This window comes from Dendrobium catenatum, unplaced genomic scaffold (assembly GCF_001605985.2).
Source record: "Dendrobium catenatum unplaced genomic scaffold, ASM160598v2 fragScaff_scaffold_716, whole genome shotgun sequence".
Taxonomy (NCBI): domain Eukaryota; kingdom Viridiplantae; phylum Streptophyta; class Magnoliopsida; order Asparagales; family Orchidaceae; genus Dendrobium; species Dendrobium catenatum.
The window spans coordinates 18,437,763-18,463,094 of record NW_021319178.1 but is presented as its reverse complement, the minus strand read 5'-3'; the positions used below and the strand labels follow the sequence as shown (position 1 = coordinate 18,463,094).

General features: G+C 34.3%; 1 protein-coding gene across 2 annotated transcripts; it reads left to right on the top strand.

Moving 5' to 3' along the window:
• The first annotated feature begins 551 nt into the window (after positions 1-551).
• Positions 552-21,357, top strand: LOC110106988 (protein ULTRAPETALA 1). Of its 2 annotated transcripts, none has more exons than XM_020837106.2 (3): positions 552-1,177; positions 3,485-3,803; positions 21,099-21,357. In XM_020837106.2, the coding sequence occupies exons 1-3, from the start codon at positions 973-975 to the stop codon at positions 21,265-21,267; spliced, it is 693 nt and encodes a 230-aa protein (XP_020692765.1). In that variant the 5' UTR covers positions 552-972; the 3' UTR covers positions 21,268-21,357. The 2 variants fall into 2 exon arrangements, with proteins under 2 accessions (XP_020692765.1, XP_020692764.1); XM_020837105.2 differs by having other exon boundaries at positions 21,093-21,357.
• The last annotated feature ends 3,975 nt before the right edge of the window (positions 21,358-25,332 follow it).

Genomic DNA, 25,332 nt, shown 5'->3' with positions numbered 1-25,332 from the left:
ATAATTTAAATAAAAAGTAAAAGCTTATGATAAATTAGTTTGCAGTCTGCTGGATGGGAGGCTATCTAACAAAGCAAGAGGTGCTGGGTTTGATCCCCAGTAATAATTATTAATTCAATAATATTTTTTTTTTGGGACATTTAGGTCATTTAAGGCAAACTCACACACACAACGCATACACAGAGACTCGAACCTTAGACCTCTTAGTTTGAAGCCTTAGCTCTCAACTAATAGGCCAAGGAGAGTTGTGTATTAATTCAGTAATATCAAAATTTGTAAGATTAATTAAATAATTTTAAATCGATAAATATCTCCATGAATATCAACATTGGAGAATTCAATAAAATTTAATTTTTTTTTTAAATTTAAATTAAACATGTATAATATTTTAATGTTTTTCAAGACATTATTTATTAGGCTTAAAAGTTATCTTTAAAAATTAATATTTAAAAAGTTATCTTAAATATTTATTTAGATGAAATATAGTGAAATATAGAGAAAGTTAGGCAAAGAATCTTGCTCTACTTTACCCGGCATATTTCTGTGTGTCATGTCATGGACGGCAACTGTCTGCAGCGCCATTTTCGTCGTGGCTTCGCCCATCCCTTTCTCTTCCTCACTGGTTATGGGGAAACGAGAAGCCCTATGGGATTCTGCGCCGTGTCTCCACTCGTGGATCTCCAAGCGCCGAGACGGCTCCGGCGAAAGAGGTCAAAGGACGGATAGAGTTATCTCGATAAAACATAGGCAGGAAGCTATCTTTTTTCGCCCTTTCACCCATCATATATAGTCTAAGAAAGGTGGCGCCTCTTACGATCTTTGAAAACTCGGATGTCTCTTTCGTCGATACGCTTTTACTGGTTTATAAGGGCCTGATGTCTTTTCAGAAGCTTCTGAAGTAGATCAAAAGGAGTTTATTTCTGTGTCTTTTGATTTGTTTAAGAGCCTAGGTATCTTGGAAGACTTACTTTGATGGCTAGGGATTCAGCAAGAAGCATTGTTCTGTTTACTGATGAGGAACTTAATGGAATAACTGGGGTTAAGAAGGGAGAGGATTTTGTTGAGGTCACTTGTGGGTGCACTAGCCCGCGGTACGGCGATGCTGTTGGGAGGCTTAGGGTTTTTGCTTCAGGCAAGCTTGAGGTTGCCTGTGAATGCTGTCCAGGTTGCCGTGAAGGTTAGTTCGATTTGGCCATTTTTCTTGGATTTTCGTAGTATGATTTCATGCTATCTTCGAGCATTAGTGGATTGAGCTATCATTTTATTGAAAATTTGATGCTTTTAGTGGGGATGTTTTTGTGTTCTTCATCATTGAATTTCGTCTCTATACATTTATTATGCTTTGTCTTTACATCAGACACTTTTGTTTACTTCGTACAAGAGAGTCACGAAGTTTGAGTTTGCTTTTGTTAGATATGTACTGTACTCTATATATTCACATATCATGCAGTGTTATCTGTAGAACAGTGGGAGTAATTTACTGTTGTTGTCATGATCAAATTAAGGAACAGTATATTGTTGTAAACTAATGAACCTTGCTTTAAGTCTTTCTTCTGTATCCATGATTTCATGTTGTGCTTGTATAGTTAATGGAGTTTTCGTTGTAATTATTTTGGTTGTGTTGTACGTGAAAGGCTTGTTAGTGGGACAAGGTTTGTATTTTTACTGAGGCTTTGTTTGAGACAGTTTTCTTAGAGCTTTAAGAAGTAGCTTCTAGTAATAATAATAAAAAAAATAACTTCTAGTAAAAAAATTAAATTTTTTTAGAAAATCATCAAGAAAGTCATCTAAAATGAAGCCTAAGACTTCGTTTGGGACGGTTTTTTTTATGCTTCTTAAAGCAGCTTTCTAGTACAAATTTTTAATCTTGTACTAGAAAGTTGCTTTAAGAAGCAGAAAGAAAGCCGTCCCAAACTAAGCCTAAGTTTGGTTTCTAATGTGATTGATTTATAATTTTATATACAAGAACTAAGAAGGTCTGATGTTAGATTTTGTCGGAATAATGTTGTGTGTTCTTTATTTATATTTTTAAAATGCATATTTTGTGTTTTTTTTTTGATATTGCACGGTGCTTCTTAGCATTGGGGTTGTGTACTAACGATTGGTGCCCCCACTGCAGAGTGTGACAACGACATAGCCTTGCTGTGCCAAAACTGGCGTTTTTGTTTATTATTGGATTATCTTTCTTTTGAAGTGGGGGTCGTACTCATCAACAATCAATTTATTCTGATGTACTTGAATGGAGCCTATGGCCATTTGCAGATTTCACTGTAGGACTTGGCCCTTTGTGAGGTTTAATCGTGCTTTTCCTCATACCAAATTATTGCATGTGATGTGTAGGTTATGTATGGTAAAAAGTGTCCTTTAGTGCATGAATCTGCTATGCATAGAAGTATGCAAGTAACTCTTTTCATTAAATATGAAATTACAGATTGCATGGGTGCATTCTGGCTTAATACAATTCGTTAATTTTGAGTTATTTTGTTTGAGGGGAAAAAAGAAGCTATTTTTGGCCCAAAAAAATTAATCAAAGGTATTGTATAAATTAAATTTTTTGATGAATAAACTGTTTCCTCGTTTGTTTAAGAAGATTTTTGTCAAATTCTCGACTCGAGAAGCTTATGCTAGAGCCTTAGTTTATAAGCATTTTGACCAAATATTAAATTTTTTAATGCAATCTGAAATTCTGAAGCAATCATTAATTAGATCTCCATTTTTTTTAACGTCTTGTATATATCCATGGAAAGTCCTTTTTCCACAATATTTTAATTATCTATATTTGTTACTTTCAAGAGTATCGTAGTGTTAACTTACCTTCTGTGATATCGTGAAATTTATTGGTGTGAGGATGATAAATATGATTCAAGTTCTGGAAAGAGTTTGCAACTTTTTTTTTACCTGAGTGTTCAGGCTTTAGGTTACACGAGGAAAGGATGTGCAATCTTCTACTTGAATGCTTAAGTTTTTGTTAAGTAGATGTTTTATAGCTCTCTTAAGTGAGCTTCAAATTGGAATTATTCCGATCCTTTCTTTCTTTTTTTTGTAAAACCTCTTATTTTATGATAATCCATCATTTTTAACAGAAATGGGTGCTGTTTTATACATTTTATGTATGTAATTCTAAAACCTAGAGGGTATCGTCAATGAGAAGCGTGTAGTGAGAAGGTCCTTAAGAGATGGATGACTACCATTCATGTTTATAATTTTATTATGCAATGACCATTTCATTCTTGTAGTCGTTTAATTTATTCTCTGCTTCATTGCTTTTTTGGAAACTAGTCTTTGCTAAATATTCTAAGCTAGAAATTGGCATCCAAAATATGTTGAAACAGCTTTCTATACATGCTTACTTTTAGTCCTTTGGCTGATGGTTCCATCTTTATAAGATTATACTATGCAAAATAAAATGTTAATTAATCCATTATCCTGGTTGATGTATCCTTTCGTTGCTTATCCCTTTACAAATTATTGTCATATTGATCAGATAAGTTGACACCGTCTGCTTTCGAGAAGCACGCGGGTCGGGAAAACCCAAGGAGGTGGAAGTACTATGTGTGGGTCATTGTTAAAGGAAAAAAGATTCCATTGCTGAAAACAGCATTGCTGAAGTACCATGAAAAAGTATATGGTGGAAGCTCTTATAGAGGTAACAAAGGGAAACCATGCCACCGGGATGAGTTTGTTCGCTGTAGCATATGCAACAAGGAGAGAAGATTTCGTCGGCAAACCAAAGTGGACTGCAGAACTTACCATGATGCTGTGCTCGATGCCAACTGGAAATGCTCTGATCTGCCTTCTGATGAGTGAGTTTTCTACTAAAATCTTCCTCATCAGACTTTAAACACATTTTGCATTGCATTCTTAACTGAAAGGAACAGTATATGGTAGACTTTGCAGAAGGAAAATCCTATGATAAAGTTTGAGATCAGTTTTTTCACTTGCCTACTGAATACTAAGTTTATTGCGGGGCTAATATCTTTGGTGATCTTAACTTTGACTTCTTCACATTATTATATATTCTTTCAGTCCCAGAGAACATTAACATCTAACTTGTGAGGGATTATTCACATAATTTATCACTTTTGCTGATCCGTGATGATCCATTCAGCTGGCCTGACGGTTGGTTGCTGGCGGATTTTGTCCATTTGTGTGCCCATTTTGATTCATTCCTCCCATTTTTGGTAGAATTTAATTTGAATATAATATTCTTATCCATTTCCAGATTTTGGACTAAACAGTTAGTGAATCCTTGTATTTTGGAGGTAGGTAGATATAATCTTGGAAAGTTAGCTTTGGAATTTTTAACATATATTCTTTCTTTAGTTATGGAAAGTTAGTTTAGAGTTTTTCAATTTTAAGGAGATATTTTTAAAGACAGCTTAGTTCCTGTAACAAGGATAAACAGAAGAGAATAGCAGTAGAAAGGTGTATTGTATTCAGCAGTATTCAGCAGCATTCAGCAGCTCTACCTCTCTGTTACAGCATACAAGTATATATAAGAGATAAAGTAAAAGCAGGTAATATGATAGGAATGGTGGAGATTAAGGAGCAGCATCCTGCAGTTAGAAATGCTGTAGCCGTGAGTTGGTTATACCGCAGATAGGTAGTGGAGCAGGGAAATGATTTCAATATAAGGTATATCCACTAACACCGCCCCTCAAGTTGAGAATTCATCTTGAATTGTTAACTTGCTACGGAGTTGAAGAAACCGTGTGATTGGTAAAGGTTTGGTGAATGTATCAGCTGGTTGATCAACGGAGGCGATGTGATGAACTATATATAATATGTTGATCTTTGATGCAATCCCGTATAAAGTGATAGTTGACCTTGATATGCTTTGTAAGGGCGTGAAAGACAGGATTGTGAGCTAAGGCAACAGCTGAGGTATTATCACAATAGACTTGAGTAGGAGCAGTGGTAGGAATCTAAAATTCATCGAGTCTTCTTAATCACATAAGATCACTAGCAACGGTAGCCAAAGCATGATATTCTGCCTCTGTGGAAGATCTGGCTATAGTAGGTTGTTTCTTGACTGACCACGATAAGAGATTGGTGCCAAGGAATGTATAAAACTCAGTAATTGATCATCTATTAAATGTGTTCTCAGCCCAATCAGAATCTGCATAGGCGTGGAACTCAAAAGATGATTGTATGATAGGAAAGTAATAATTGATGGTACCCTGAAGGTATCACACCCCTCTTTTGAGCAATTGAAAGTGTAGTTGAGACGGTTTGTGCATATTTTGGCACAAGTAATTCATTGAGAATGCAATATAAAGTCTATAGATTTTAATGTACTGCAATGAGCCAACCATTTGCCGATAAAATTTAGGTTGCTGAAAGAGTTCGAATGTCTTAGCGTGCGCAGGAAATTTGGATGGTAGGGGGCTCTAAATCGGCTTGCAATTAAGCATTCCTGATTTGTTTAGAACGTCTGTTATGTATCAAGATTGGCTTAGAGCGAGGTTGGTGTTATCTGGACACCAAGGAACAACGATGGTTTGCCCAAGTTTTTCATATTAAATTTGGAATGTAGGTTTTAAAGAGGTTGTCAAGTTCAGTTTGGTTGTTTCCTGTGAGGAGAACATCATCAACATAGATAATAAATACAAAGAGACATTGCCTTTGTGGAAGAATAAGAAGGAAGGGTCTGCCTTGCTTGTGATGAAGCCATATTGGTGGAGGCGAGTTGAGAATGTAGTGAACCACTGACGAGATGATTGTTTAAGACCGTAAATAGATTTATGTAGTCGGCAGACATGAGATGGGTATTGAGGGTCTTGAAACCCAGGTGGCTGTTTCATTTACACAACTTCGTTAAGGTGATCATGCAAGAAGACATTAGATACATTTAACTGATAAAGAAGCCATTGAGATGTGGTGGCCACGATAAATAGATGTCGAATAGTAGGAAATTTGGCAATCAGACTAAACATATCAGTGTGATCAATACCATATTCCTGTTTGAAACATTTTGCAACAAGGCGAGATTTGTGGCGAGCTATAGAGCCATATGAGTGAAATTTAGTTTTATAAAGCCATTTACAACCCCAAATATTTTGGTCATTGCTACGAGGAACTAAAGAACAAGTGCATTGCCTTTGCAATGCCTCAAATTAGGTGGACATGGTAGCTCGCCAAGCTGGGTGTTGATTAGCTTGAGAGAAAGAGGTTGGTGACAGGTAGGGGTGTAAGTGAGCTGAGCCGGTTCGAGGAGCCGGCTCGAACTCGACTCGTTAACGAGCTCGCAAGCCGAGCTTATCGAGCTTCGAGCTTCGAGCTCGAGCGTACAATCGAGCTCGTATGATAAACGAGCTCGAGTTCGAGCTCAACCCGACTCGACTCGAAAGCTTATCAAGCTACTATATATATATATATATATTATTTATAATTTTTGACTGCTTATTTTTTTATAATATCGAGCTCGAGTTTTTCAAATGAGCTCGAGCTTTCGAGTCGAGCTCAAGCTTGATATTTTCTAAACAAGTCGATCTCAAGCCCACTAATCGAGCTCGAGCTCGAGCACGAGCTCGATTAAGGAATAAACGAGCCAAGCTTGATAAGGCAAATACTCGACTCGACTCGGTTACACCCCTAATGACAAGGGGAACAAGCTGATGATGAATATCAAAGTTTTCTTGGGTTTAAGGTTTCCAGTTTGAAGTCTAGTAAGCATAGGATGATGAGGAGGTGGATGAAATGGGTGGTTAGGGATATTAGTGGCATTATATGTAGTGGTAGTATTTTGGAGCGGAGACAGAAGAGGGGAAGAAGTAGCCTAAACAAGATGTGGAGGTGAGTTGGAACTGGAGGAAGAATTGTTAGATGAGAAATTGGGTTGGGTACTAGGAGCAGCAACTGTGGCGTAAACTAATGTAAGAGGGGCGGGGATTGTTGTGGAGTGGGAGGGGGTTGGAGGGACGGTTTGGTGTTTAAATGGGAAAAATGGATTTGACAAAGTGAACATGTATGGATATGTACACATGATTGCTAATTGGATCAAGGCATTTATGGCCTTTAGAAGAAGTTGTATAACCCATAAAAACACATGGAGTAGAACCGGGCTCAAATTTATGATGATGGAGGGGAGGTAGCCATGGGTAGCATAAGCAGCCAAATACACAAAGGTTTTCATAATTGGGTGTTTGGTGGTATAGCCGCTGATATGGGGAGATATTGTAGATGGTAAACAATTTATAAGGTAATCTGCTGTAAGTAGTGTGTCGGACCAAAGGTAATGTAAGATATGTGCCACAAATAGAAGTGAGCAGATGATGGTGTATCCTTTCGGCAACACTGTTTTGTTGAGGCGTATAAGGGCATGTAAGGCGATGGAAGATGCCATAATCATTCAAATATTTGTGAAAATTATGATTAACAAATTCACTACCTCTGTCAGATTGAATAATTTTAATGGGTGTTTGAAATTGTTTTTCCACTGATTGCTGCTTGATTGTCACATTTCAACTTTATCGTGCCTTCAATCTTTATTCCCAGTTCAATCAATACTTTTCTGATATAAATACCTTCACAAATAATAACTAGTAATGCTCTCAGTTCAGGTTCTGCACTGCTTTTGAAAACAACAAATTGTTTCTTGTTCCTCCATGTCACTATATTCCCCCACACAAATGAACAATATCCTGTGGTCGATCAATTGTTAATCTGGCTTCCTGCCCAATTGCATCAAAATAAAGGATTAATTTTCTATCTTCAATTTTCTTGGATAATAACCCCTTTCCAGGAGTGTTCTTAAGATATCTTAAGATTTGATGTACTACCTCCTTGTGCTCCTTCATAGGATTACTCATATATTGGTTTACAATACTCACAACAAACCCAATATTTGGACGGGTGTGGGAGAGGAATATAAGCTTTCCTACAAGACGTTGATATCTTCCTTTATCTACTAGAACTCCCTCATTTTCTCGCCCAATTTTCATCTTAGGATCCATAGGTATATTAGTTGATTTGCATTCCAGCATGTCGGTCTCCTTCAGTAGGTCTATGATATACTTGCATAGGGAAATAAATATACATTTGCTTGATCGAATTACCTCCATACCAAGGAAGTATCTAAGTGATCCTAGATCTTTAACTTCAAACTTCTTGGACCAAGTCTGCTTGATCTTCATTATTTCCTCTATATCATTTCCAATTAGGATGATGTCATCCACATATACAATCAATATTGCTACCTTGTCTTTTTCTGGCTGCTTCACAAACATGGTATGATCTGCCTGGCATTGTTTAAAATCAGGGCCTTTTGCATACTTTGAGAATCTTCCAAATCATTCTCTTGGAGATTGCTTTAATCCATATAAGGATTTCAATAGTTTACACACTTTATCCCTTCCATAAGACTTCTGAATCCCCATTGGAATCTTCAAGTAAACTTCTTCTCAGGTTCCCATTCAAGAATGCATTCTTGATATCTAGTTGATGTATGGGTCAATTTAAATTTTCTATTAAGGAAAGAAGAATCCTGATGGTGTTGAGCTTTGCAATAGGTGCAAAAGTTTACTGATAGTCTATTCCATAAGACTGAGTGAATCCTCTTGCAACTAGTCTAGTTTTCAATCTCTCAACAATATCATCCACCTTATGCTTTATAGTGAACACCCATTTTCAAGTCACAACTTTCTTTCCTTGTGGGATTCGTAATCACCCATGTTTGATTTTTTTTCCAAGGCAATAATGTCTTCTTTAACAGTCTGTCTCCATCCTGGGTGATTCAAAGCTTCCTGAATATTGGTCAGAATCTGTACATCATCCAACTTGGAAAGGAAGACTTGTTAAGTGTCTGATAATCTGCTATAGGAGAGAAAGTTTTCGATTAGATGCTTGGTACATGATACTTTATGGCCATTTGACGACTCTATATCTTTTTGAACTTCCTCATTTTTCTCCTATGTGTGAATTTCTACAGTTGATGGATCCATTGAAATAGAGTTGACAGGTGCTGAATGTGTCTCACTACTTGGCGTATACTGATTTTTCTTTCTTTTTCTTGAGTATTCTTATTGTTGTTACTTAATTGCTGCTCGTTGCATGGATTTATTAGGACTTATAGGTGGAGGTAATAGGTCTGAAGGTCGAGTTTGAGATATAAGAGATATACCTTGGGAAATATTCTTGGTTTGGATTTCTTGTGATATTTGTTGATTTTTACTGGACTCTGTTTGGTTGTAGAATAAGGAATTCCACTCCAAAGTTTGAAATTATCCTTCGCTCTCCCCATGAATTTCAAAACTAGTGAAATATGAATTGTTTTCAAAGAAGGTGACATCCATGGTTTCAAATATTTACCTAGAAATAGGGTAAAAGCATTTATAACCTCTTTTTGTTGGGGAGTAACCAATAAAGACATTTTTTTTTATCTTGGGTCAAAGCTTACTTCTATCTTGTGGATAGATATGAATAAAGACAAAGCACCCAAAAACTTTAGGCTGAAGGTTTGATGATATTAACTAAGCATGAGAATAGGCTTGGAGTAAATTTTGTCTAGGTGTTTCAAATTTTAGTATCTGAGTAGGTAAACCTATTTATTAGGTATGCAACATTAAGAATGGCTTCCCCCCATAGATATTTTGGTATTTTTGTGAATAACATAATAATTTTGGTGACTTCTAGGAGTTGCCTATTTTTCCTCTTAGCTATACCATTTTTTTGAGGGGTATACACACATGAACTCATTTGGATTATCCCTTGGCTTGATATGTATTCTCTCATGATAGAATGAAAGTGCCCTCTCATTGTCTAATTTTAGGATTTGAATTTTGTATCAAACTGGTTTTGAATCATCAGCTGAAATGATTTGAACATCCTTTCAACTTCAAATTTTTTCTTCATTAAATAAACCCAAGTGAGTCTAGTATGATCCTCAACAAATATCACAAACCACCTTGCTCTACTTATATTTTTAAGCCTTGAGGGTCCCCAAATATCATTATGGATCAAGGTAAAGGGTTTAGAAGTTTGGTAAGGAACAATTGGGTAAGATGATCTGGTATGTTTAGCCAATTGGCAAGTTTCACATTTGAACCAACTTGGATTTTTATTAATAAATAAATGGGGAAAAAGCTTTTCTAGATATATGAAATTTGGATGACCTAACCTATAGTGCCACATTATAATCTCTCTATCTTGATTGACTCTAGAATGACTCTCAACAAATTGACTTACAATAGGATGATTCTTAGGAGCAGCAATTATGGTTTGTATGAATTTGGGTGTCTTGATGTAATATAACCCATAACGCATCTTAGCATTACCATTCTTTGGAATATATAAATTATTGGAAAAAATTGTTAAGCAATTACTATCACAAGCCAATTTACTAATGGAAATTAGATGCACTTAAGATTTTGCACATAAAGCAGCAATTTAAGTGTGATAACTTCTGTGACAAAAGCAGAACCAGTTCCCAAAACTTTGGATGATGTTGAGCCATCATCAATCTTAATTACTCGATTTGAATGGTAAGGTTGATAGTCATGAAGGTGTGTAATGGCTCTTGTCATATGATCTGATGCTCTTGAGCAATGTTTACAATTGCGTATTCGAGTATTGAGGCGTTTTTCATTTGTGAGGCGAGGAGTAAGCCTCAAGGCTTTTTGAGGCGTAAGCCTCAAAATCAAAAGATTGCGTAAACATAAAATGATAAATTTTTTATATACTAATGAGTGAATAATATAAAATATAAAAAAGCATTAGATATGAAGTGAAATCAAAATATCTCAATAATAAGACAACATGAAATATAGTTCAACTCAAAATTCTATCTTTCCCAAATCCTAGTATTCTTTTATTAACATATAATTCCAATTTCCAAAAATAAATAACAATGACATATCACATAAGAACTCATAAGTCATCAGCACTGTCATCACTAAGGGGTTCTTCATTTGAATCATCATTATGATGAACTGCTCTCTCCCCTTCCTCCTCTCCTATAGAGTCCAATGTCGGGCATTTACTTCAAGATTTGTGTAAGTTTTAATATATATAGCGTGAGGCGTAAGCCTCATGCCAGTGAGGCGAGGCGGGCCTCAATCAAGTTGAGGCGCAAGCCTCATAAAAAAAGCCCGAGGCATAAGCATCAAGACGTTTTTACTGGAATTGCATAAAGGCGGGCCTCAAGGCGAGCCTCATATTGCGCAATTTTAAACCATGCTCTTGAGTCAATAACCCAAAGTTTTGATTATTTTATACCTGAGTGAGCGTGTAGAATGGTAACAAGTTTTGAAGACTATTGGTTCGTGATATTGTTAAGCAACAACTTCAACATCTTTAAATGCTCCTTGTTGAAAGGAATGGCTTCAACTTTGATGGATTGATCTTGCGTGGTGTTGACAGAGTTCGCCTTGCTTTCTTGTGCTAATTTGTTTTCCTTCCAATCAGCTGGTTTTTCATGAATCTTCCAACATGTCTCCTTTGTATGTCCTGATTTGGCACAATGATCACACCTTGGTCTAGGAAGAGGAGAAGAGTTCTTTGCAGATCTAGAGTTTTTGGTGTTCAAATCTATAATATTTTGGTAGGAGGATGAGATCTCGCTATCCATGGACATGGTTGGGTTTCCTCGGTTGAAAGAGAAGATGAATTTCGGGCAAGGGCTACCGATGCTTGAAGAGAGGCTATCAGCAAGATGATGGAGAGTTACTGCCAGTTGAGGGTTTGGAAGAAATGGAGAAAGGTTTGCCGCCGACACTCAGAGAAAGCTTAGGATTTTCCTAGGCTCTGATATCATGAAGAAATTGTTTAGAGGGAAATTCAAATTCTATTTGATTCATTGGAATCATTACATATATATATATATATACATTCTAGGAGAATAAACAGAAAAAGGAAATATATTTAATCTAATTAATTATAATAATCATATCCTATGAATCTCCAACAACAACCCTCGGATTACTGCCCTCTGCCCACGGATCTCCAATTGCAGCCCTCAAATTGCTGCCCACGGATCTCCAACTGTAGTTCTCTGATTGCTACAAATGGATCTCCAACTGTAGCCCTCAGATTGTTGCCCACGGATCTCCAACTGCAGCCTTCGGATTGCTGCCCACAGATTGCTGACGTGGCCTCCCCTTAGCTACGAGATTCAACATGTATATATAAGAGATAAAGTACATATAAGAGATAAAGTAAAAGCAGGTAATGTGACAGGAACGGTGGAGATTAAGGAGCAGGCATCCTGCGGTCAGAAATGCTGTAGTTTTGAGTTTGTTATACCGCAGGTAGGCAGTGGTGCAGGGAAATTATTTCAATATAAGGTATATCCGCTAACAATTTTCTCATTGATTCTTATAATAAGTGACGATGTTGATTATATTTTTTTACTATAAATATAAATAAATTGATGCAATTGAAAATCAAAGTTTTAATTATGAGATTTTAAATTCCCCCCTCTTGTCCTCACTGTTGCTTTGTATGTTTCATTGGATGTAGCATAGAATGGCATCAGCCGTCAGCCATTTTTCCTCCAGTCTCTTAGTTATCTTTTTAAATTGAGAACTGTCAGGCTTGGATGCTGCTTTGTGCAACTAAATCTCATATTTTGTTGCAGAAAAACAATTGATTATAGACATAAGTTTCTAGCGGATGCTCAGCCGGTAATGCAAATTGGCTTTTCTATGGATTTTTAACCCTTTTTTTGTCGTAGTTCATGCCGGTAATCTATCATTTAAATTTTCTACTTGAATCGAGCATTCTAATTCTAAATTTATTTTTGCCCCATTTCCATTCTGAACTAGGCCTTTTTCCCACTCTCTCTAGTGCTCTGCCTAATTCTCCAGTCTCCTTCCTTTTTGCTAGTGACTTGGTTTAGGCACACTTCCCATTCTTATTCCCCAGCATGTATGCCTTGTCACGCCTCCCTCCTCTCCTACTTGAGGTTGCGGTTCTTCATTCCACTTGCTTATTCATTCTTGTCTACAAGCAAAAGTGCAAAACCACCACATTGTCAGACAATACGTTAAGTTTTTAAAAAAGCGCTCATTTGATGCAAAGCATTGCCATGAGATGGGTGTTTGCTCCGATTCCATTCTGATTGGTTGGTTCTTTGTGAAGTGCAAGCTATGCATGCTCAACTTCTTCTCCTTCTCACGCTCGACTTCAACTCCTTCATCTTGATCGACTTTCTTTGTTAGTGAGCTTAGCTTCCTAAGTAAATCGGACAATCAGCTTCATTAATAGATGCACATCTCTGTCATAGAAAACCCCGCATTTGACATGCTTCGTCTAGCACATCTTCCTCTAGCTCATTGTTTAACTATCTTTATTATTTGATTACATTTGAGGTTTCAGGTTCTTTTGTAAATAGTAATTAGAATTTCTTTCGCAATAGAAAAATAATAGTGGATGCAAATTAACCCACTTTCTAGTTTCTCTTTTATAAAATATTTATTCACCTTTGAATGTTTAATTTGATCATATCGTACTAGAATGTGGGACATGCTGATGAGATACATATTGTCACAAGAATCTTCATAGGTTATTTCTGTTTTATTTTTTAGTCTAGTGAAATTTTAATCCACAATAGCTTATAGATACCTTGAGCGATTGCTCTGAATTAAGATTTAGCACTTAACATTGAGACAATAGATTATCTCTTGCTTTTCAATGTTATCAATTTTTTCTCCTGCTAGTGTGCAATATCCTGAATTGGATAATCTATCCATTGATGATCTTGCAAGTTCAACATTAGTATGACCGTCAATTTATAGAGTTTCATGTTTCTGTAGAGAATATCTTTTCTAGGATTTGATTTTAGAGGCCTGAAAACTCTGTAAGCTGTCTGAATATGAGATTCCTAAATTTTGTACATAAATTGATTTATTAGACTTATTCAGGATCGGTGTGGGATAAAGTATCATCTTGTAAACTAATCTTTTGATTTTGTTCAATGTCAACATATGTTCATTCGTCATTTCTGTTCATTTTTTTACTAGGTTCAGTTAGAGTTTCTCATAGATTGCAATTAGTTATTGTTGTTTCTTAAAAGATCTATAACATTTTTTTGTTGAGAAATATTTATTTTAATTGAGCCATTTCTGTACACAAAAAGTATTTGAGTTTACTCAGTTTTTTTATTTCAAACTCTGTGGCGAGTTTTATTTTCCTAATTAATTCTTTTTATCATTGTCATATAATAATTATATCATCAATATCATCAACATCAAAATAATACTCTTTGAAGAGTGTATGATCTCCTTAACTTTTTTTTATATCACATTCCATACATGGCTTTTGTATATCTGCAAAACCATGCCCTTAGGAATTATTTAAGAACAGATAGCGCCTTTCAATTTGTACGCTTTATTTTTTGTGAAAGAGTTTTTGAATGTTGGAGGATCCATGTAAACTTCTTCAACATTCTTATATAGGAAAGCATTTTTTTTTTCACATAATATTATTGCATGAGCCATCCAAGATTAGTAGTCAGAGAAATTAGGATATGAATTATATTCATTTTAATAATAGGAGCAAAAATTTCTTAGTTGTCTCATCCATAGGATTGAATATATCTTTTTTCCACTAATCTTGCTTTACATCATTTCAGGCATCCACTTTCTTTATACTTTAATGAGAAAATCCATCTGTATCATATAAGTTTTTTATGTTTTGGTAGTGGGATAAAAGCTTGATGTTGTTGTTGTTGTTAGTAGCTCAGTGATTTTCCATATGTGATTTTTTTAGAGTATTGATGTAAAATTTCTGATAATTGAGAAATATATAAAGAGGCCTTTAAGGAGTTTAAGAAAGCAATATGTGATGCAAAGATTTTAGATTTTAACGATTTGTATAATAGATTATATACTAAGGAGGGCGAAATATATATGTATAAGTTAGCTAATCAAAGAGATAGGAGTAGTAAGGATTTAATTTTAAGTGCAATGTATTAAGGATGAATATCAAAAAGTGCTTTTATTATAAAGGATATTGTGGGCTCCAAAAATTCGGCCCCGACCTCCCCTCGCTCTTCTTATTCGGCGATGGAGTTTTAACTGATAAGTTCCGAGGTAAATTTTGGAAGGCAGATGGGTTTGTAGATAAGACACTACCCAGAGATTTCGCCCTCATTTTGCGAGGACTTTATGATCTGAGTTCTGGTTTCCTATAGGCGCAAGCCCCTATAGTTAATTACCCCTCCCGATCACGAGAGAGAACTTTCGATTAAGGCTAGTCATCGATCAGATACGTATAGAAATACGTGTTATCTGGCATATAGTAGCAGCAATGAGTATGGATTTCGGCGACTGTCGGTGGAGGCAGTGTGGACCGAGGCAAGAGAAGGGTCAAGCATTTGTACTTTATAATTAATTATAGTAATAATTAAGTAATTATAATTAGTAATTAATAATTAATTAATAATTAATTACAATTAATAAGATAATTATAATTATAATTATTTAATAATTAATTATAATTAATCAAAATTAACTATAATTAATTAAATAATTATAACTAATAATTAACTATTAATTATTAATTAATCTTAATTAATTAATTAACTATAATAATAATTAAATAATTATTATCAATAATTAATATTTAATTTAAATATTTTTAATCCCCCACCCCTCTTCCTTTGCTCACGGGAACAGCCGCAGGAGAAAGTTACCTGCACGGTCGGCGAGCTCCTCCTCTTGGCTCCGATCAAAGTGTCGTAACTTTCGATTCAACAGGAAGGGAAGGTCGTCGAAGGAGCTAGGCCGAGCAGCCACAAGGAGCCGGAGAAGCGTGCGATAGGGAGAAAGTTACCGTCCCAGCAAGCGAGCTCCCGTTCACACTTCCGATCGGAATGTCCGATCTTCCGATCCGACGGGAAAGGGAGAAAGTTATCTTCACAGCCCGCGAGTTCCGATTCTTGCTTCCGACCAAAGTGTCGTAACTCCTGATTCGCACAGGGAAAGTCGGCCGAAGGAGCACGGTCGAACAACCAGAGGGAGTCGGAGAAGCACGCTGGAAGGGAGAAAATTTCCTCTGCAGACGGCGAGCTCCCGTCCGATCAAAATGTCGTGGCTTCCGATCTCACCGAGAGAAGAGAGTGAGAGCGAGAGAAATGTCGGGGGAGAGAGGGAACCAGCAGAGGCCGAAGGCCTCCTCCATTCGCTCTTTTTAACGACGCTAGCGCGCTCTGTGAGCGACGTGGGGGAGAAGATCGTGCACGAAGTGACTCGGGCATGGCTTCGACGTGCACACGACGTGGGAGCGGCAGAGAGCAGGTGAGATTTGATGATTTTTTTTTTCTCTTTTTTTGTTACAGCGTACGGGTCAACAGATATTCAACAAAGTCGGCTGAGATATTTTGCTAAGCTTTTCAATAAAAATTATGTGAAATTAATTAAATTTAGTGACCTTAGCACCCTAAATGAAAAATTTTTTTTATTTTAATTGATGTATTAGTAAAATCAAAGTTAGAGAGGCAAAAAATAAAGTGTGAAAAAGCTGTTGGACTTGATAATATTCTAATAGAGGTGTGGAAATGATTAGGGGATGAAAGAATTTATTGGTTTGCTAATTTTTTTAATATTATTTTGAAGATTAAAAAGATACCGGATGAGTGGAGAATGAGCGTGTTGATTCCTATTTTTAAGAATAAAGGTGATGCACAAGATTGTTGGAATTATAGAGGAATTAAGTTAATGTGTCATTCTCTAAAACTATGGGAGAGAGTTTTTGAACATAGGTTATGACGTGATACTAATGTTTCTCAAAATCAATTTGGATTCATGCCAGGTAGGTCTACTGTGGAAGTTATACATTAATTGAGATGTTTGATGGAGAAGTATAGAGAGAATAAGGAGGATCTACATATGATATTTATTGATTTAGAGAAAGCATTTGATAAAATTCAAAGATAACTATTATGGAGAGTTCTAGAAAAGAAAAGGGCTAATAGTGCTTATATTTAAGTCATTAAGGATATGTATGCAGGAGCTATTACTTGTGTTTCAAACACAAGGTGGTTTGCCCGGTTATTTTCCTATTTTAATTGTATTACATCAAGGATCAGCGTTAAGCCCATATTTTTTGCTTTAGTCATGGATGTTCTCACTAGATATTTGCAAGAAGTTGTATCATGGTATATGTTTTTTTTATGATGATATTCTTCATATTGATAAGTCTAGAGAGGGAGTTGAAGGTGAACTTGAATTATGGATGTCAGTTTTAGAGTCTAAAGTTTTTCGTTTGAGTAGATCTAAAATCGTATATATTGAGTATAATTTTAGTTGTAATAGAACTAGTGGGGAGATTACGACTTTGGGCGATCAAGTCATTAATAAGAGTACATTTTAGATATCTTGGGTCTATTGTTCAGAGTGATGGTGAAATAGATGGGGATATTATTAGTATAATTCAAGTTGGATGGTTGAAGTGGAGGAATGCATTGGGCTTGTTGTTGTGATAGAAAAGTCCCCCTCAAACTTAAGGGAAAATTCTATAAGATGGTGGTGAAATGCTTTATGGTGTAGAATGTTGGCCATTAAAAGAGAACCATAATATTAAGTTAATTATTGCAGAGATGAGGATGCATAGGTGGATCAGTGGCTTTACTCTTAGAGACATGATACCAAATGAGCATATGCGTGAAAGGTTGGAGTAGCTCTAGTGGAAGATAATATTAGAGAGAGTCGTCTTAGATTGTTTGGTCATATAAAATAACGATCTTCCAATGACCCGGTTAGGTGAGAAGATGTATTAGATTTGGGTTATTTTAAGAAAATTAGAGGTAGATCTAAAAAGACTTGGCTAGCAAATAATAGAAATGACATTTCTTTCTTAGATTTAAATGAGAATTTGACTCTTAATATGATATAATGGAGAAAAATGATTTATGTAGCCGACCCACGTAGTAAGATAAATGCTTGTTGTTGTTGTTGTATTCATCTATTCTCTCATGACATCTTTCCAATTCTTTTTTTTAAATGCCACATATAATTTTTGGAATTTTAATTGTGCTGAAGTTGATATTTATAAGGAAGGCTTTATTTGTAGGAGAATTTTTTTTAAAGGATGTGCATTGGGTTATGGGATAAGAGAAGAATGTGTGATAATGGATTGATCATTGTTATGGTAGTTACCTTACAATGGTTCTGAGTCTTGAACTTGCTAGAGGCTTTGGATGGGCTTAACTCTCCTTTAGATCTTAAGAGGTTTAGTGATATGAATAATGAGTTGTTCTTTCATTTAGTTCTTCTCCTCTAAAGATAAGTTTGAGTGAAGTCATTTTATTTTATTTTATCAGAAGTAATATTTTTTTTATTTGAAGAATTCAGTGATAGTCTGATGATAATTCTTATACCATTTTTTAGTTGATGAATATCCAAAAAAATACTCTCAAATGCTATAGAATAAAGTTTATCTCGGTGTTGTTTATAGATGTGAACATTTGGCACAACCAAAAATTATCTTTGAGGGAATATTCAATAAAATAGTTAGGGGGCTTTTGAAATCAATCACTCTTAAGTAGGAGTGCAAATGAGCCAAGTGCTCGTTTGTTTTCAACTCGTTTAAATATATGATTTTTCATGTTTGATGTTCAAAATTGTTGGTAATTATCTTTTTTGGGTTTGGTTTGTTTTAATGTGATTGATCTTGTTCAAGCTAGTGATTCGCTCAAATTGATTTTGAAAATTTAGAATTTTTTTTTATATAAGAAAACCTTCAAAACTAAGGGTTGTAATATTCTTTAATTTTCTTAAAAACTTATTATATTTTTTTTAGATGAGCAAATGACCTCTACATGTGTAACTGCCCAAAATTCCACATGGCCCTCATGTCAAATGCTCTGTTGCTTAAGGAAGCAAGGCTATATAAGAAGGTTGGGTTCTTTATTGTTTATAAAGAGTAACTAGGGTTCTTTAAATAATGTGTGACTAAATAAATAGAGCTTTCTCAGAGGCAATAGGCTGATCATGTGGCTTTTATATGGGTCACATACGTGTTCACTTATATGGGCCACATACATGAGACATTCTCTTATAAGGGCCACATATATTAGGATTTTTTTCTTCGCATATAATATTCAATATGTCCAAATAAAGTTATATCCAAAGCAAACTATATTAAAAATATATAATAAAAAATGAAAAAAATTGAATTCAATTTATATATTATTTATTTGTTTCGAGCTTAAAATGACATGAACATGATCGAATAAAGGTGCGTTCGTGTTCGGCTTGTTTGCAAGTTAAGCTCAAATAATTTGCTCATGTTTGGCTTGTTTACTTAATGAATGAATCGAACATGAGCTTTATAGATTGCCAAACACAATCTGTCAGTGAATTACTAGCATTTTTCGTAGTCCTACTTTTAATGGTATTCTATAATTAGTATATGGAGGTTAGGACAACTTCTCCTCAATATCCTTTTGGGGAATTGATCTTAGAAGGGAAGGGTCCTCATAAATTCGAGTAGGTGTCAATGTTTTCTTTTGTCACCTCATTCTGCTATGAGATGTTATGGTAGGAGGATATCTGAATAATACTCTTTTTTATTGAAAAAATAAGTTATGATTTGATTAAAATAATATCAAGCTTATTTTCTTAGTCGTAACACCAAATTGATTTTATATCATAGCAATAAATATTTGAAGAATATGAGTGATATTAAATTTATGTTTTATAAGATATACCTTTGTATTCAAGTGCAATCATCAATCAATGTGATAAATCTAGATTTAGAAATGTTAGGGATTTTTTAAGGTCCCTTAATATTAGAGTCAATTAACATAAAATGAGTTGATTTGGATATGATATTTAGTAATTGAACAATACTCATAATTGAAAATTTCATTGTTAAAATTTACAAAAAGAGAAGGAAACATTCATCGTAGGATTTTGAAGGAGGGATGCTCTAGTTTACATTGAAGTAGCTAGATAAGTGATTGTTATCTTCAAATAGGTATATCTTTTTTTTTTCCTTTTGCTTGCTCAATTATTTTCCTCTTAGCCAGGTCTTGAAATACATAATGATTATTAAAAATTTTAATTTACTGGTGATTTTATGAATAAATAAAATATTTATTGCAATATTAGTTACAAATAGCACATTGTTGAGATTAAATGTAGGAGAAATAGATATATTCTCTTGTTCTGCAACTGTTGTTATGGTGCCATTGACTAATTTTATTTTTCCATTGCTTAGGATAAGATTTATAGGTTTAGAAAATGTTGGTAACGTTTATCATATGAACAATGGCTCCTAGATTTAACATCTATTTTTTAGGGAATTATTTGAGGTATTAAATGTTTAAGAATTAGAATTTGTGTCATTTTAAGTTAGTGAGCATAGCTAAAAGATTTTTCAAGGGAGTTGAGGATGTTCCTTAATTTGTCCTGAGCCGCACTCTTTTAATTCAATAAGTACTGAGTACCGAGCAGTACTGAGCAGTACCGAGCTCGGTACCGAGTAGGAGGTGATGTGACGCATTTTCATTGGGCTCCGAACACGTCCGGTGTCCGAACCCAATAATTTGCCCAATTTCAGATCCCACTCTTGTGACTAATTTGAGGATTGATGGGTTCTTTTTGTTATCGTATCTGCAGCTTTTTCAATTCTACGCACCTCTCGCAACAGAGTATTCAACAATTTTATTTTCCTTTGCATAGCTGCACCTTTACGCCTAATTTTTTTAATGCTTCATTTGGGACAACTTTCTTCCTGCTTTCTAAATCAGCTTTTTAGTGCAAAAATATTGCGAACTAAAAATTTTTTGTATTATAAAGTTGTTTCAGAAATTAGTAAAAAAGCTGTCCCAAAAGAAGCCTTAGTCAACAATGGTTGAACTTCAAACTATTTGTACAACTTAGGCTTCGTTTGGGACGGCTTTTTTATTGCTTCTTAAAACACCTTTTTGATACAAGAAATAAAATTTTGATATTAAAAAACTGCTTTTAGAAGCAATAAGAAAGTCACCCCAAACTAAGCCTTGGTCCCAAATTTCTAGTAGAAAGGCTAATAAAATTTTCATCAAAATCAATTTCCATCATATTTTTAGTTTCATCAAATGTATATATATAATTCTTTTTGCCATTTTTTTTGTGGTTGAGTGTTCTAATTGAATGTTATGGCATTAGATACAGTTGTGATGATGAGGAAGAGCGCGCAAGTCGTCGCTCCATCAGAGGATGCTCGCGCACTGCTTTGTGCAAAGGTTGCACTCTCTGCGTCTGCTTTGGTTGTGAGATCTGTCGCTTCCCAGATTGCGCTTGTCAGACTTGCATTGATTTTGTTAACAACTCACCAAAGTGACTGAAACACTTCTTTCAGTGAGAGCCTTTTGTTATCAACATTCAGAAAATTATCATCAATGTCTGTTAATCTGCTCAGTATAGACACTTAAATTTTGTTCGGAATAGTTTTTTAAAGCAGTTTTTTAATATAAAAATTTATTGAATTAGAAAATTTTATATTAGAAAATTGTTTTAGAAAACAGTAAAAAAGCCGCAATCGATATCAAGTGAAAAGAGAGATTTTGGCTTGTTTCTTACGCTGGTTTGGTGGTAAGAACTGAGAAGTTTTGTAGGATAATTTGGATTTGAAATGTTTGGGGTGGCGTTTGCTGAAAGTTATAAAGTTGGTTCTTTGATTACCTTTTTGTGTTATATGAGAATAGAATTTATAAATTTAAATTTCTTTTATAGTAAGAATATTATATTTTTAATTCATTACCCTTAAATATGTAATTAATTTGGCTCGTGTGAAGTTTCATTATAAAATATAATTAATTCGGCTTTATTATAATTTAATTATGGCTCAAACTCAGATATTAAAAATATAATATATTCAACTAATGTAAAGCTTATTCGTATTATAAATGTGGTATAATAACATTTGAGTGAAAATACAAAATAGGCATATTTATTATCACTAGCAAATAATACTGAATATTTTTATTAACAAATTATTGATATCTTAGTAAATATATTCATTGAGATAACTCTCATATGATATAATAAATAAATTTATAATCATTATTGAATAATAAATAATGAATAATAAATAAATTTTCATTGAATATCTATTTTTAATTTAGTGTTGACATATCTCTAGATATTCTCAAATGTGACATCTATAACTAATTCCAATAATTTAACCTTAACAAGCTGACTAAAAAATAATAATAAATATTATTTTTGCCAAATAAGTATTATTATTAAAATTTTATAGGCCACAACTATTAAATTTAACAAATATTCATTATTTCAAATGAAAATTGAAATATAAAATAGCCTATATATATAGAGACAGAGAGAAAAGAAAATAATCCACATAACTAAAACTGAGAGCAACTTGGCGAGCCTTGAGCAATTAGCTTCAAGGGGAAGCAGCATTGCTTGTTGAGTTGGTTTCGTTTGGAACGGTCTTTTATTGTTTTTTAAAATAATTTTCTAGCACAAAAATATTTAATTAAAAAAATTGTACTAAAAAACTATATTAAGAACCAATATGAAAGCCATCCCAAACCAAGTAGGCTTCATTTAAGACGGTTTTCTTATTATGTTGTAAAATAGATTTCTAAAAAAAAAAACCTTTTAACTTAAAAGATCATAAGATTGAGAGAACTTCACATTGCTGATTAGAGCCAACCACTACTATTGAGCGCTTATATTTTTCTGGACTACAATGTATCTTCAAGGATTCTACAAATAAACCAGTGCAACTTATCAAGAGTGTCACAAAATGGTTTACAAAGGATAGGATCCTTGCAGAGGGTCTATTTTGCAAGGATATAGAGAGATTGATAGATGATTACAATGGTAAGAGGAAAAATAAGACAAATAAGCAGGAAGGCTCCAAAAACTATTAGCAATTTTACAGCCTATAATATGTAATAACTATCCTAGTGCCCAAGAAATTTCTCTTACTTGGAATGGAGCTCGAAATGCAAAATCTCTTGCAAAACATGAGAAGAAAATACAAGAGTTGACAGCCTAATGCAAGATGATGTCTGATGAGTGTCATGAAGTATGAATGCCATTGAAAGCAATAAATGAACTTGATGAATCTACCATCGCTTCATTTAGAGAGTCTATCATGCTCATAAATACAGCTATTAATTAAACATCTTTAAATGAGAAAAATAAAGTAGACCTTAGTACTATGCATAAACCCGAAATCCTTTTAGACAATGCTATGATTAGTTCTAATGAAGGCTTTGGACTTGCATTTGCTCCGACAAATGTGTCAAATTTGCAAATGACAATGTCTGAAAATATTGTGGGTTAAATATTCAAATTTCATCCTCATTGAAAGAATTGGAGTCGACCTGACTTAAATTATAATATGCCTCCTAAAATTTTGCAAAATATAGATATTTCTTAAATGACAATCATGTAATCCCGATGATTGCCGGTTTGAATGTAAATCTCAACTGGAAGTACATTTTTCTTTCAAAATACTAATAAAAATCACAACAAAATACATAAATTTAAAGTGTCTTCAACTTTGCTCCAAATTCCTACGAAAATACAAGCAACTTTGACGCACCACGATGATGGTCAATTTTCAAATGCCTATAAAAAATTTAAAATCTAATCACAAAAACTTAAAACGAAAATCCATCCATTTTATGCAACCATTTTTTGGGGGTGGTAAATGTGAAATTAATCTCAACTCACAAAGAACATATGTCATGTCGGGTGTATCACTATGATTCATCCTCAAACTCTTGCGGGCAGGGACGTGGCACGCGCCCTTTGATCAAGTGATTTTGTAGCGAAATGACACAATTATATTACAATTACGACCAAAGTTCGTATGTTCCGTAATAGCGTCAAACCCTTGAGTAATGAATCATAAGATATATTTGATAGGCGTAAAATAATATGTCAGCTAAGATGAATTCAGATCTATCCCTTTAGATAGACACCACCCTAGGTCTATAAGGTATTCTTGGACGAAACAACTCATGACTATCGATAAGGTGACTTCTGTCAAATTGGGTCGCCTACCTCCTATGAATAAGCAGACTAGGGACCATGACAGCCAAGGGAAATGAAACCATTGGATCTTGATCGGGCTCATCTTCATTCCCCCCATCCACTGTTTTATGTTTGTGGTGATAAACTTCAAAATTAAATTTCAAATTCAAATAACAAAACTGTTGCTATTATATGCTGAGTTTGAAACCTATGCAACCTATCTTACGACTAGCCTTAATTGAAAGTTCTCTCTCGATATCGAGAGGGATAATTAACTATAGAGGCTTCCGCTTATAGGAAACTCGAACTAAGATCATAAAGTCCTCACAAAATGAGGCCGAAATCTCTGGGTAGTGTCTAATCTAAAACTCAATCTTCCTTCTAAAAATTTACCCTGAAACCTAAACTCGTTAAAACTCTTCTCGCCTGCATAAAACAAAAAGAAAGAGCCAACACAGAGAGGCCGCGGCACAAAATTTTTGGAGCCCACACCCATTACCTTCATAATAGTTTTTAATTTGCCCTTCTTGTTATTGTAAGAACATATATAATAATTGTTTTGATTTGATACAATCTTTGAAGTAAAATCACTAAATGGATATGCAACCAAGCAATGTTTATCATTGTAATGTGTTATAATTATTGGATTAAACTCTTCTATATCATAGTAATCAGTTTATACTGTTGTATCCATATTATAATTTATTGTGTTATAATTATTGTGATAACACTCAATAATTTTATAACCGCTTGATTACATAATATTGTATCTATCTTATAATGAATTAAGTTATGGCTCTTATGATTGCACTTTGATGTATCAACCTTGTAGTTTATTGTATTAAAAATATTGAAATGCATTTTGTTGTATCTAATTTAGATAAACTACCTTTGAACCATATTCAGACAAGATTCAAACTTTATTCGAATAGTGTTGAAAGTATTAAAACTCAATATGTACATTATTGCACCCTGTTCGAATAAGATTTGAACATAATTTAAACATTGCTCCAATATGATTCCAACTTTTTTCGAACCTTGTTCAAGGCTAAATTGCTCATGGCAGACTTTAAATAACTGTTCCATAGTGAAAAACAAGGGTATTTTGGTCCAAAATGAATTTTTTGGACATATTTATCCAAATAAATAAATAAATAAAAGACCTATTTATTTAAATACGACTATTATGAAGCACATAAAGTCAAATTTTCCAAATCAAAAGATTATAATCAAAGATAAATGAGGCAAATATATCTCGTCGCAATAAAGACATTCGATGTAGATATAAATGAGGTAAGTGATACATCTTTAACTTATGATGAAGAATATGATGTGTTATTTGAGCTTAATGTTACATTTTATAAAATCAAGATGAGATACAAAATCCTCTAGA

Bases quoted from the DNA above. Each gene is read 5' to 3' on its own strand.
- LOC110106988 (XM_020837105.2), top strand. From the start codon at position 973: ATGGCTAGGGATTCAGCAAGAAGCATTGTTCTGTTTACTGATGAGGAA. The intron at 1,178-3,484 runs GTTAGTTCGATT...CATATTGATCAG, and splicing joins CTGTCCAGGTTGCCGTGAAG to ATAAGTTGACACCGTCTGCT. The intron at 3,804-21,092 runs GTGAGTTTTCTA...TTATGGCATTAG, and splicing joins TCTGATCTGCCTTCTGATGA to ATACAGTTGTGATGATGAGG.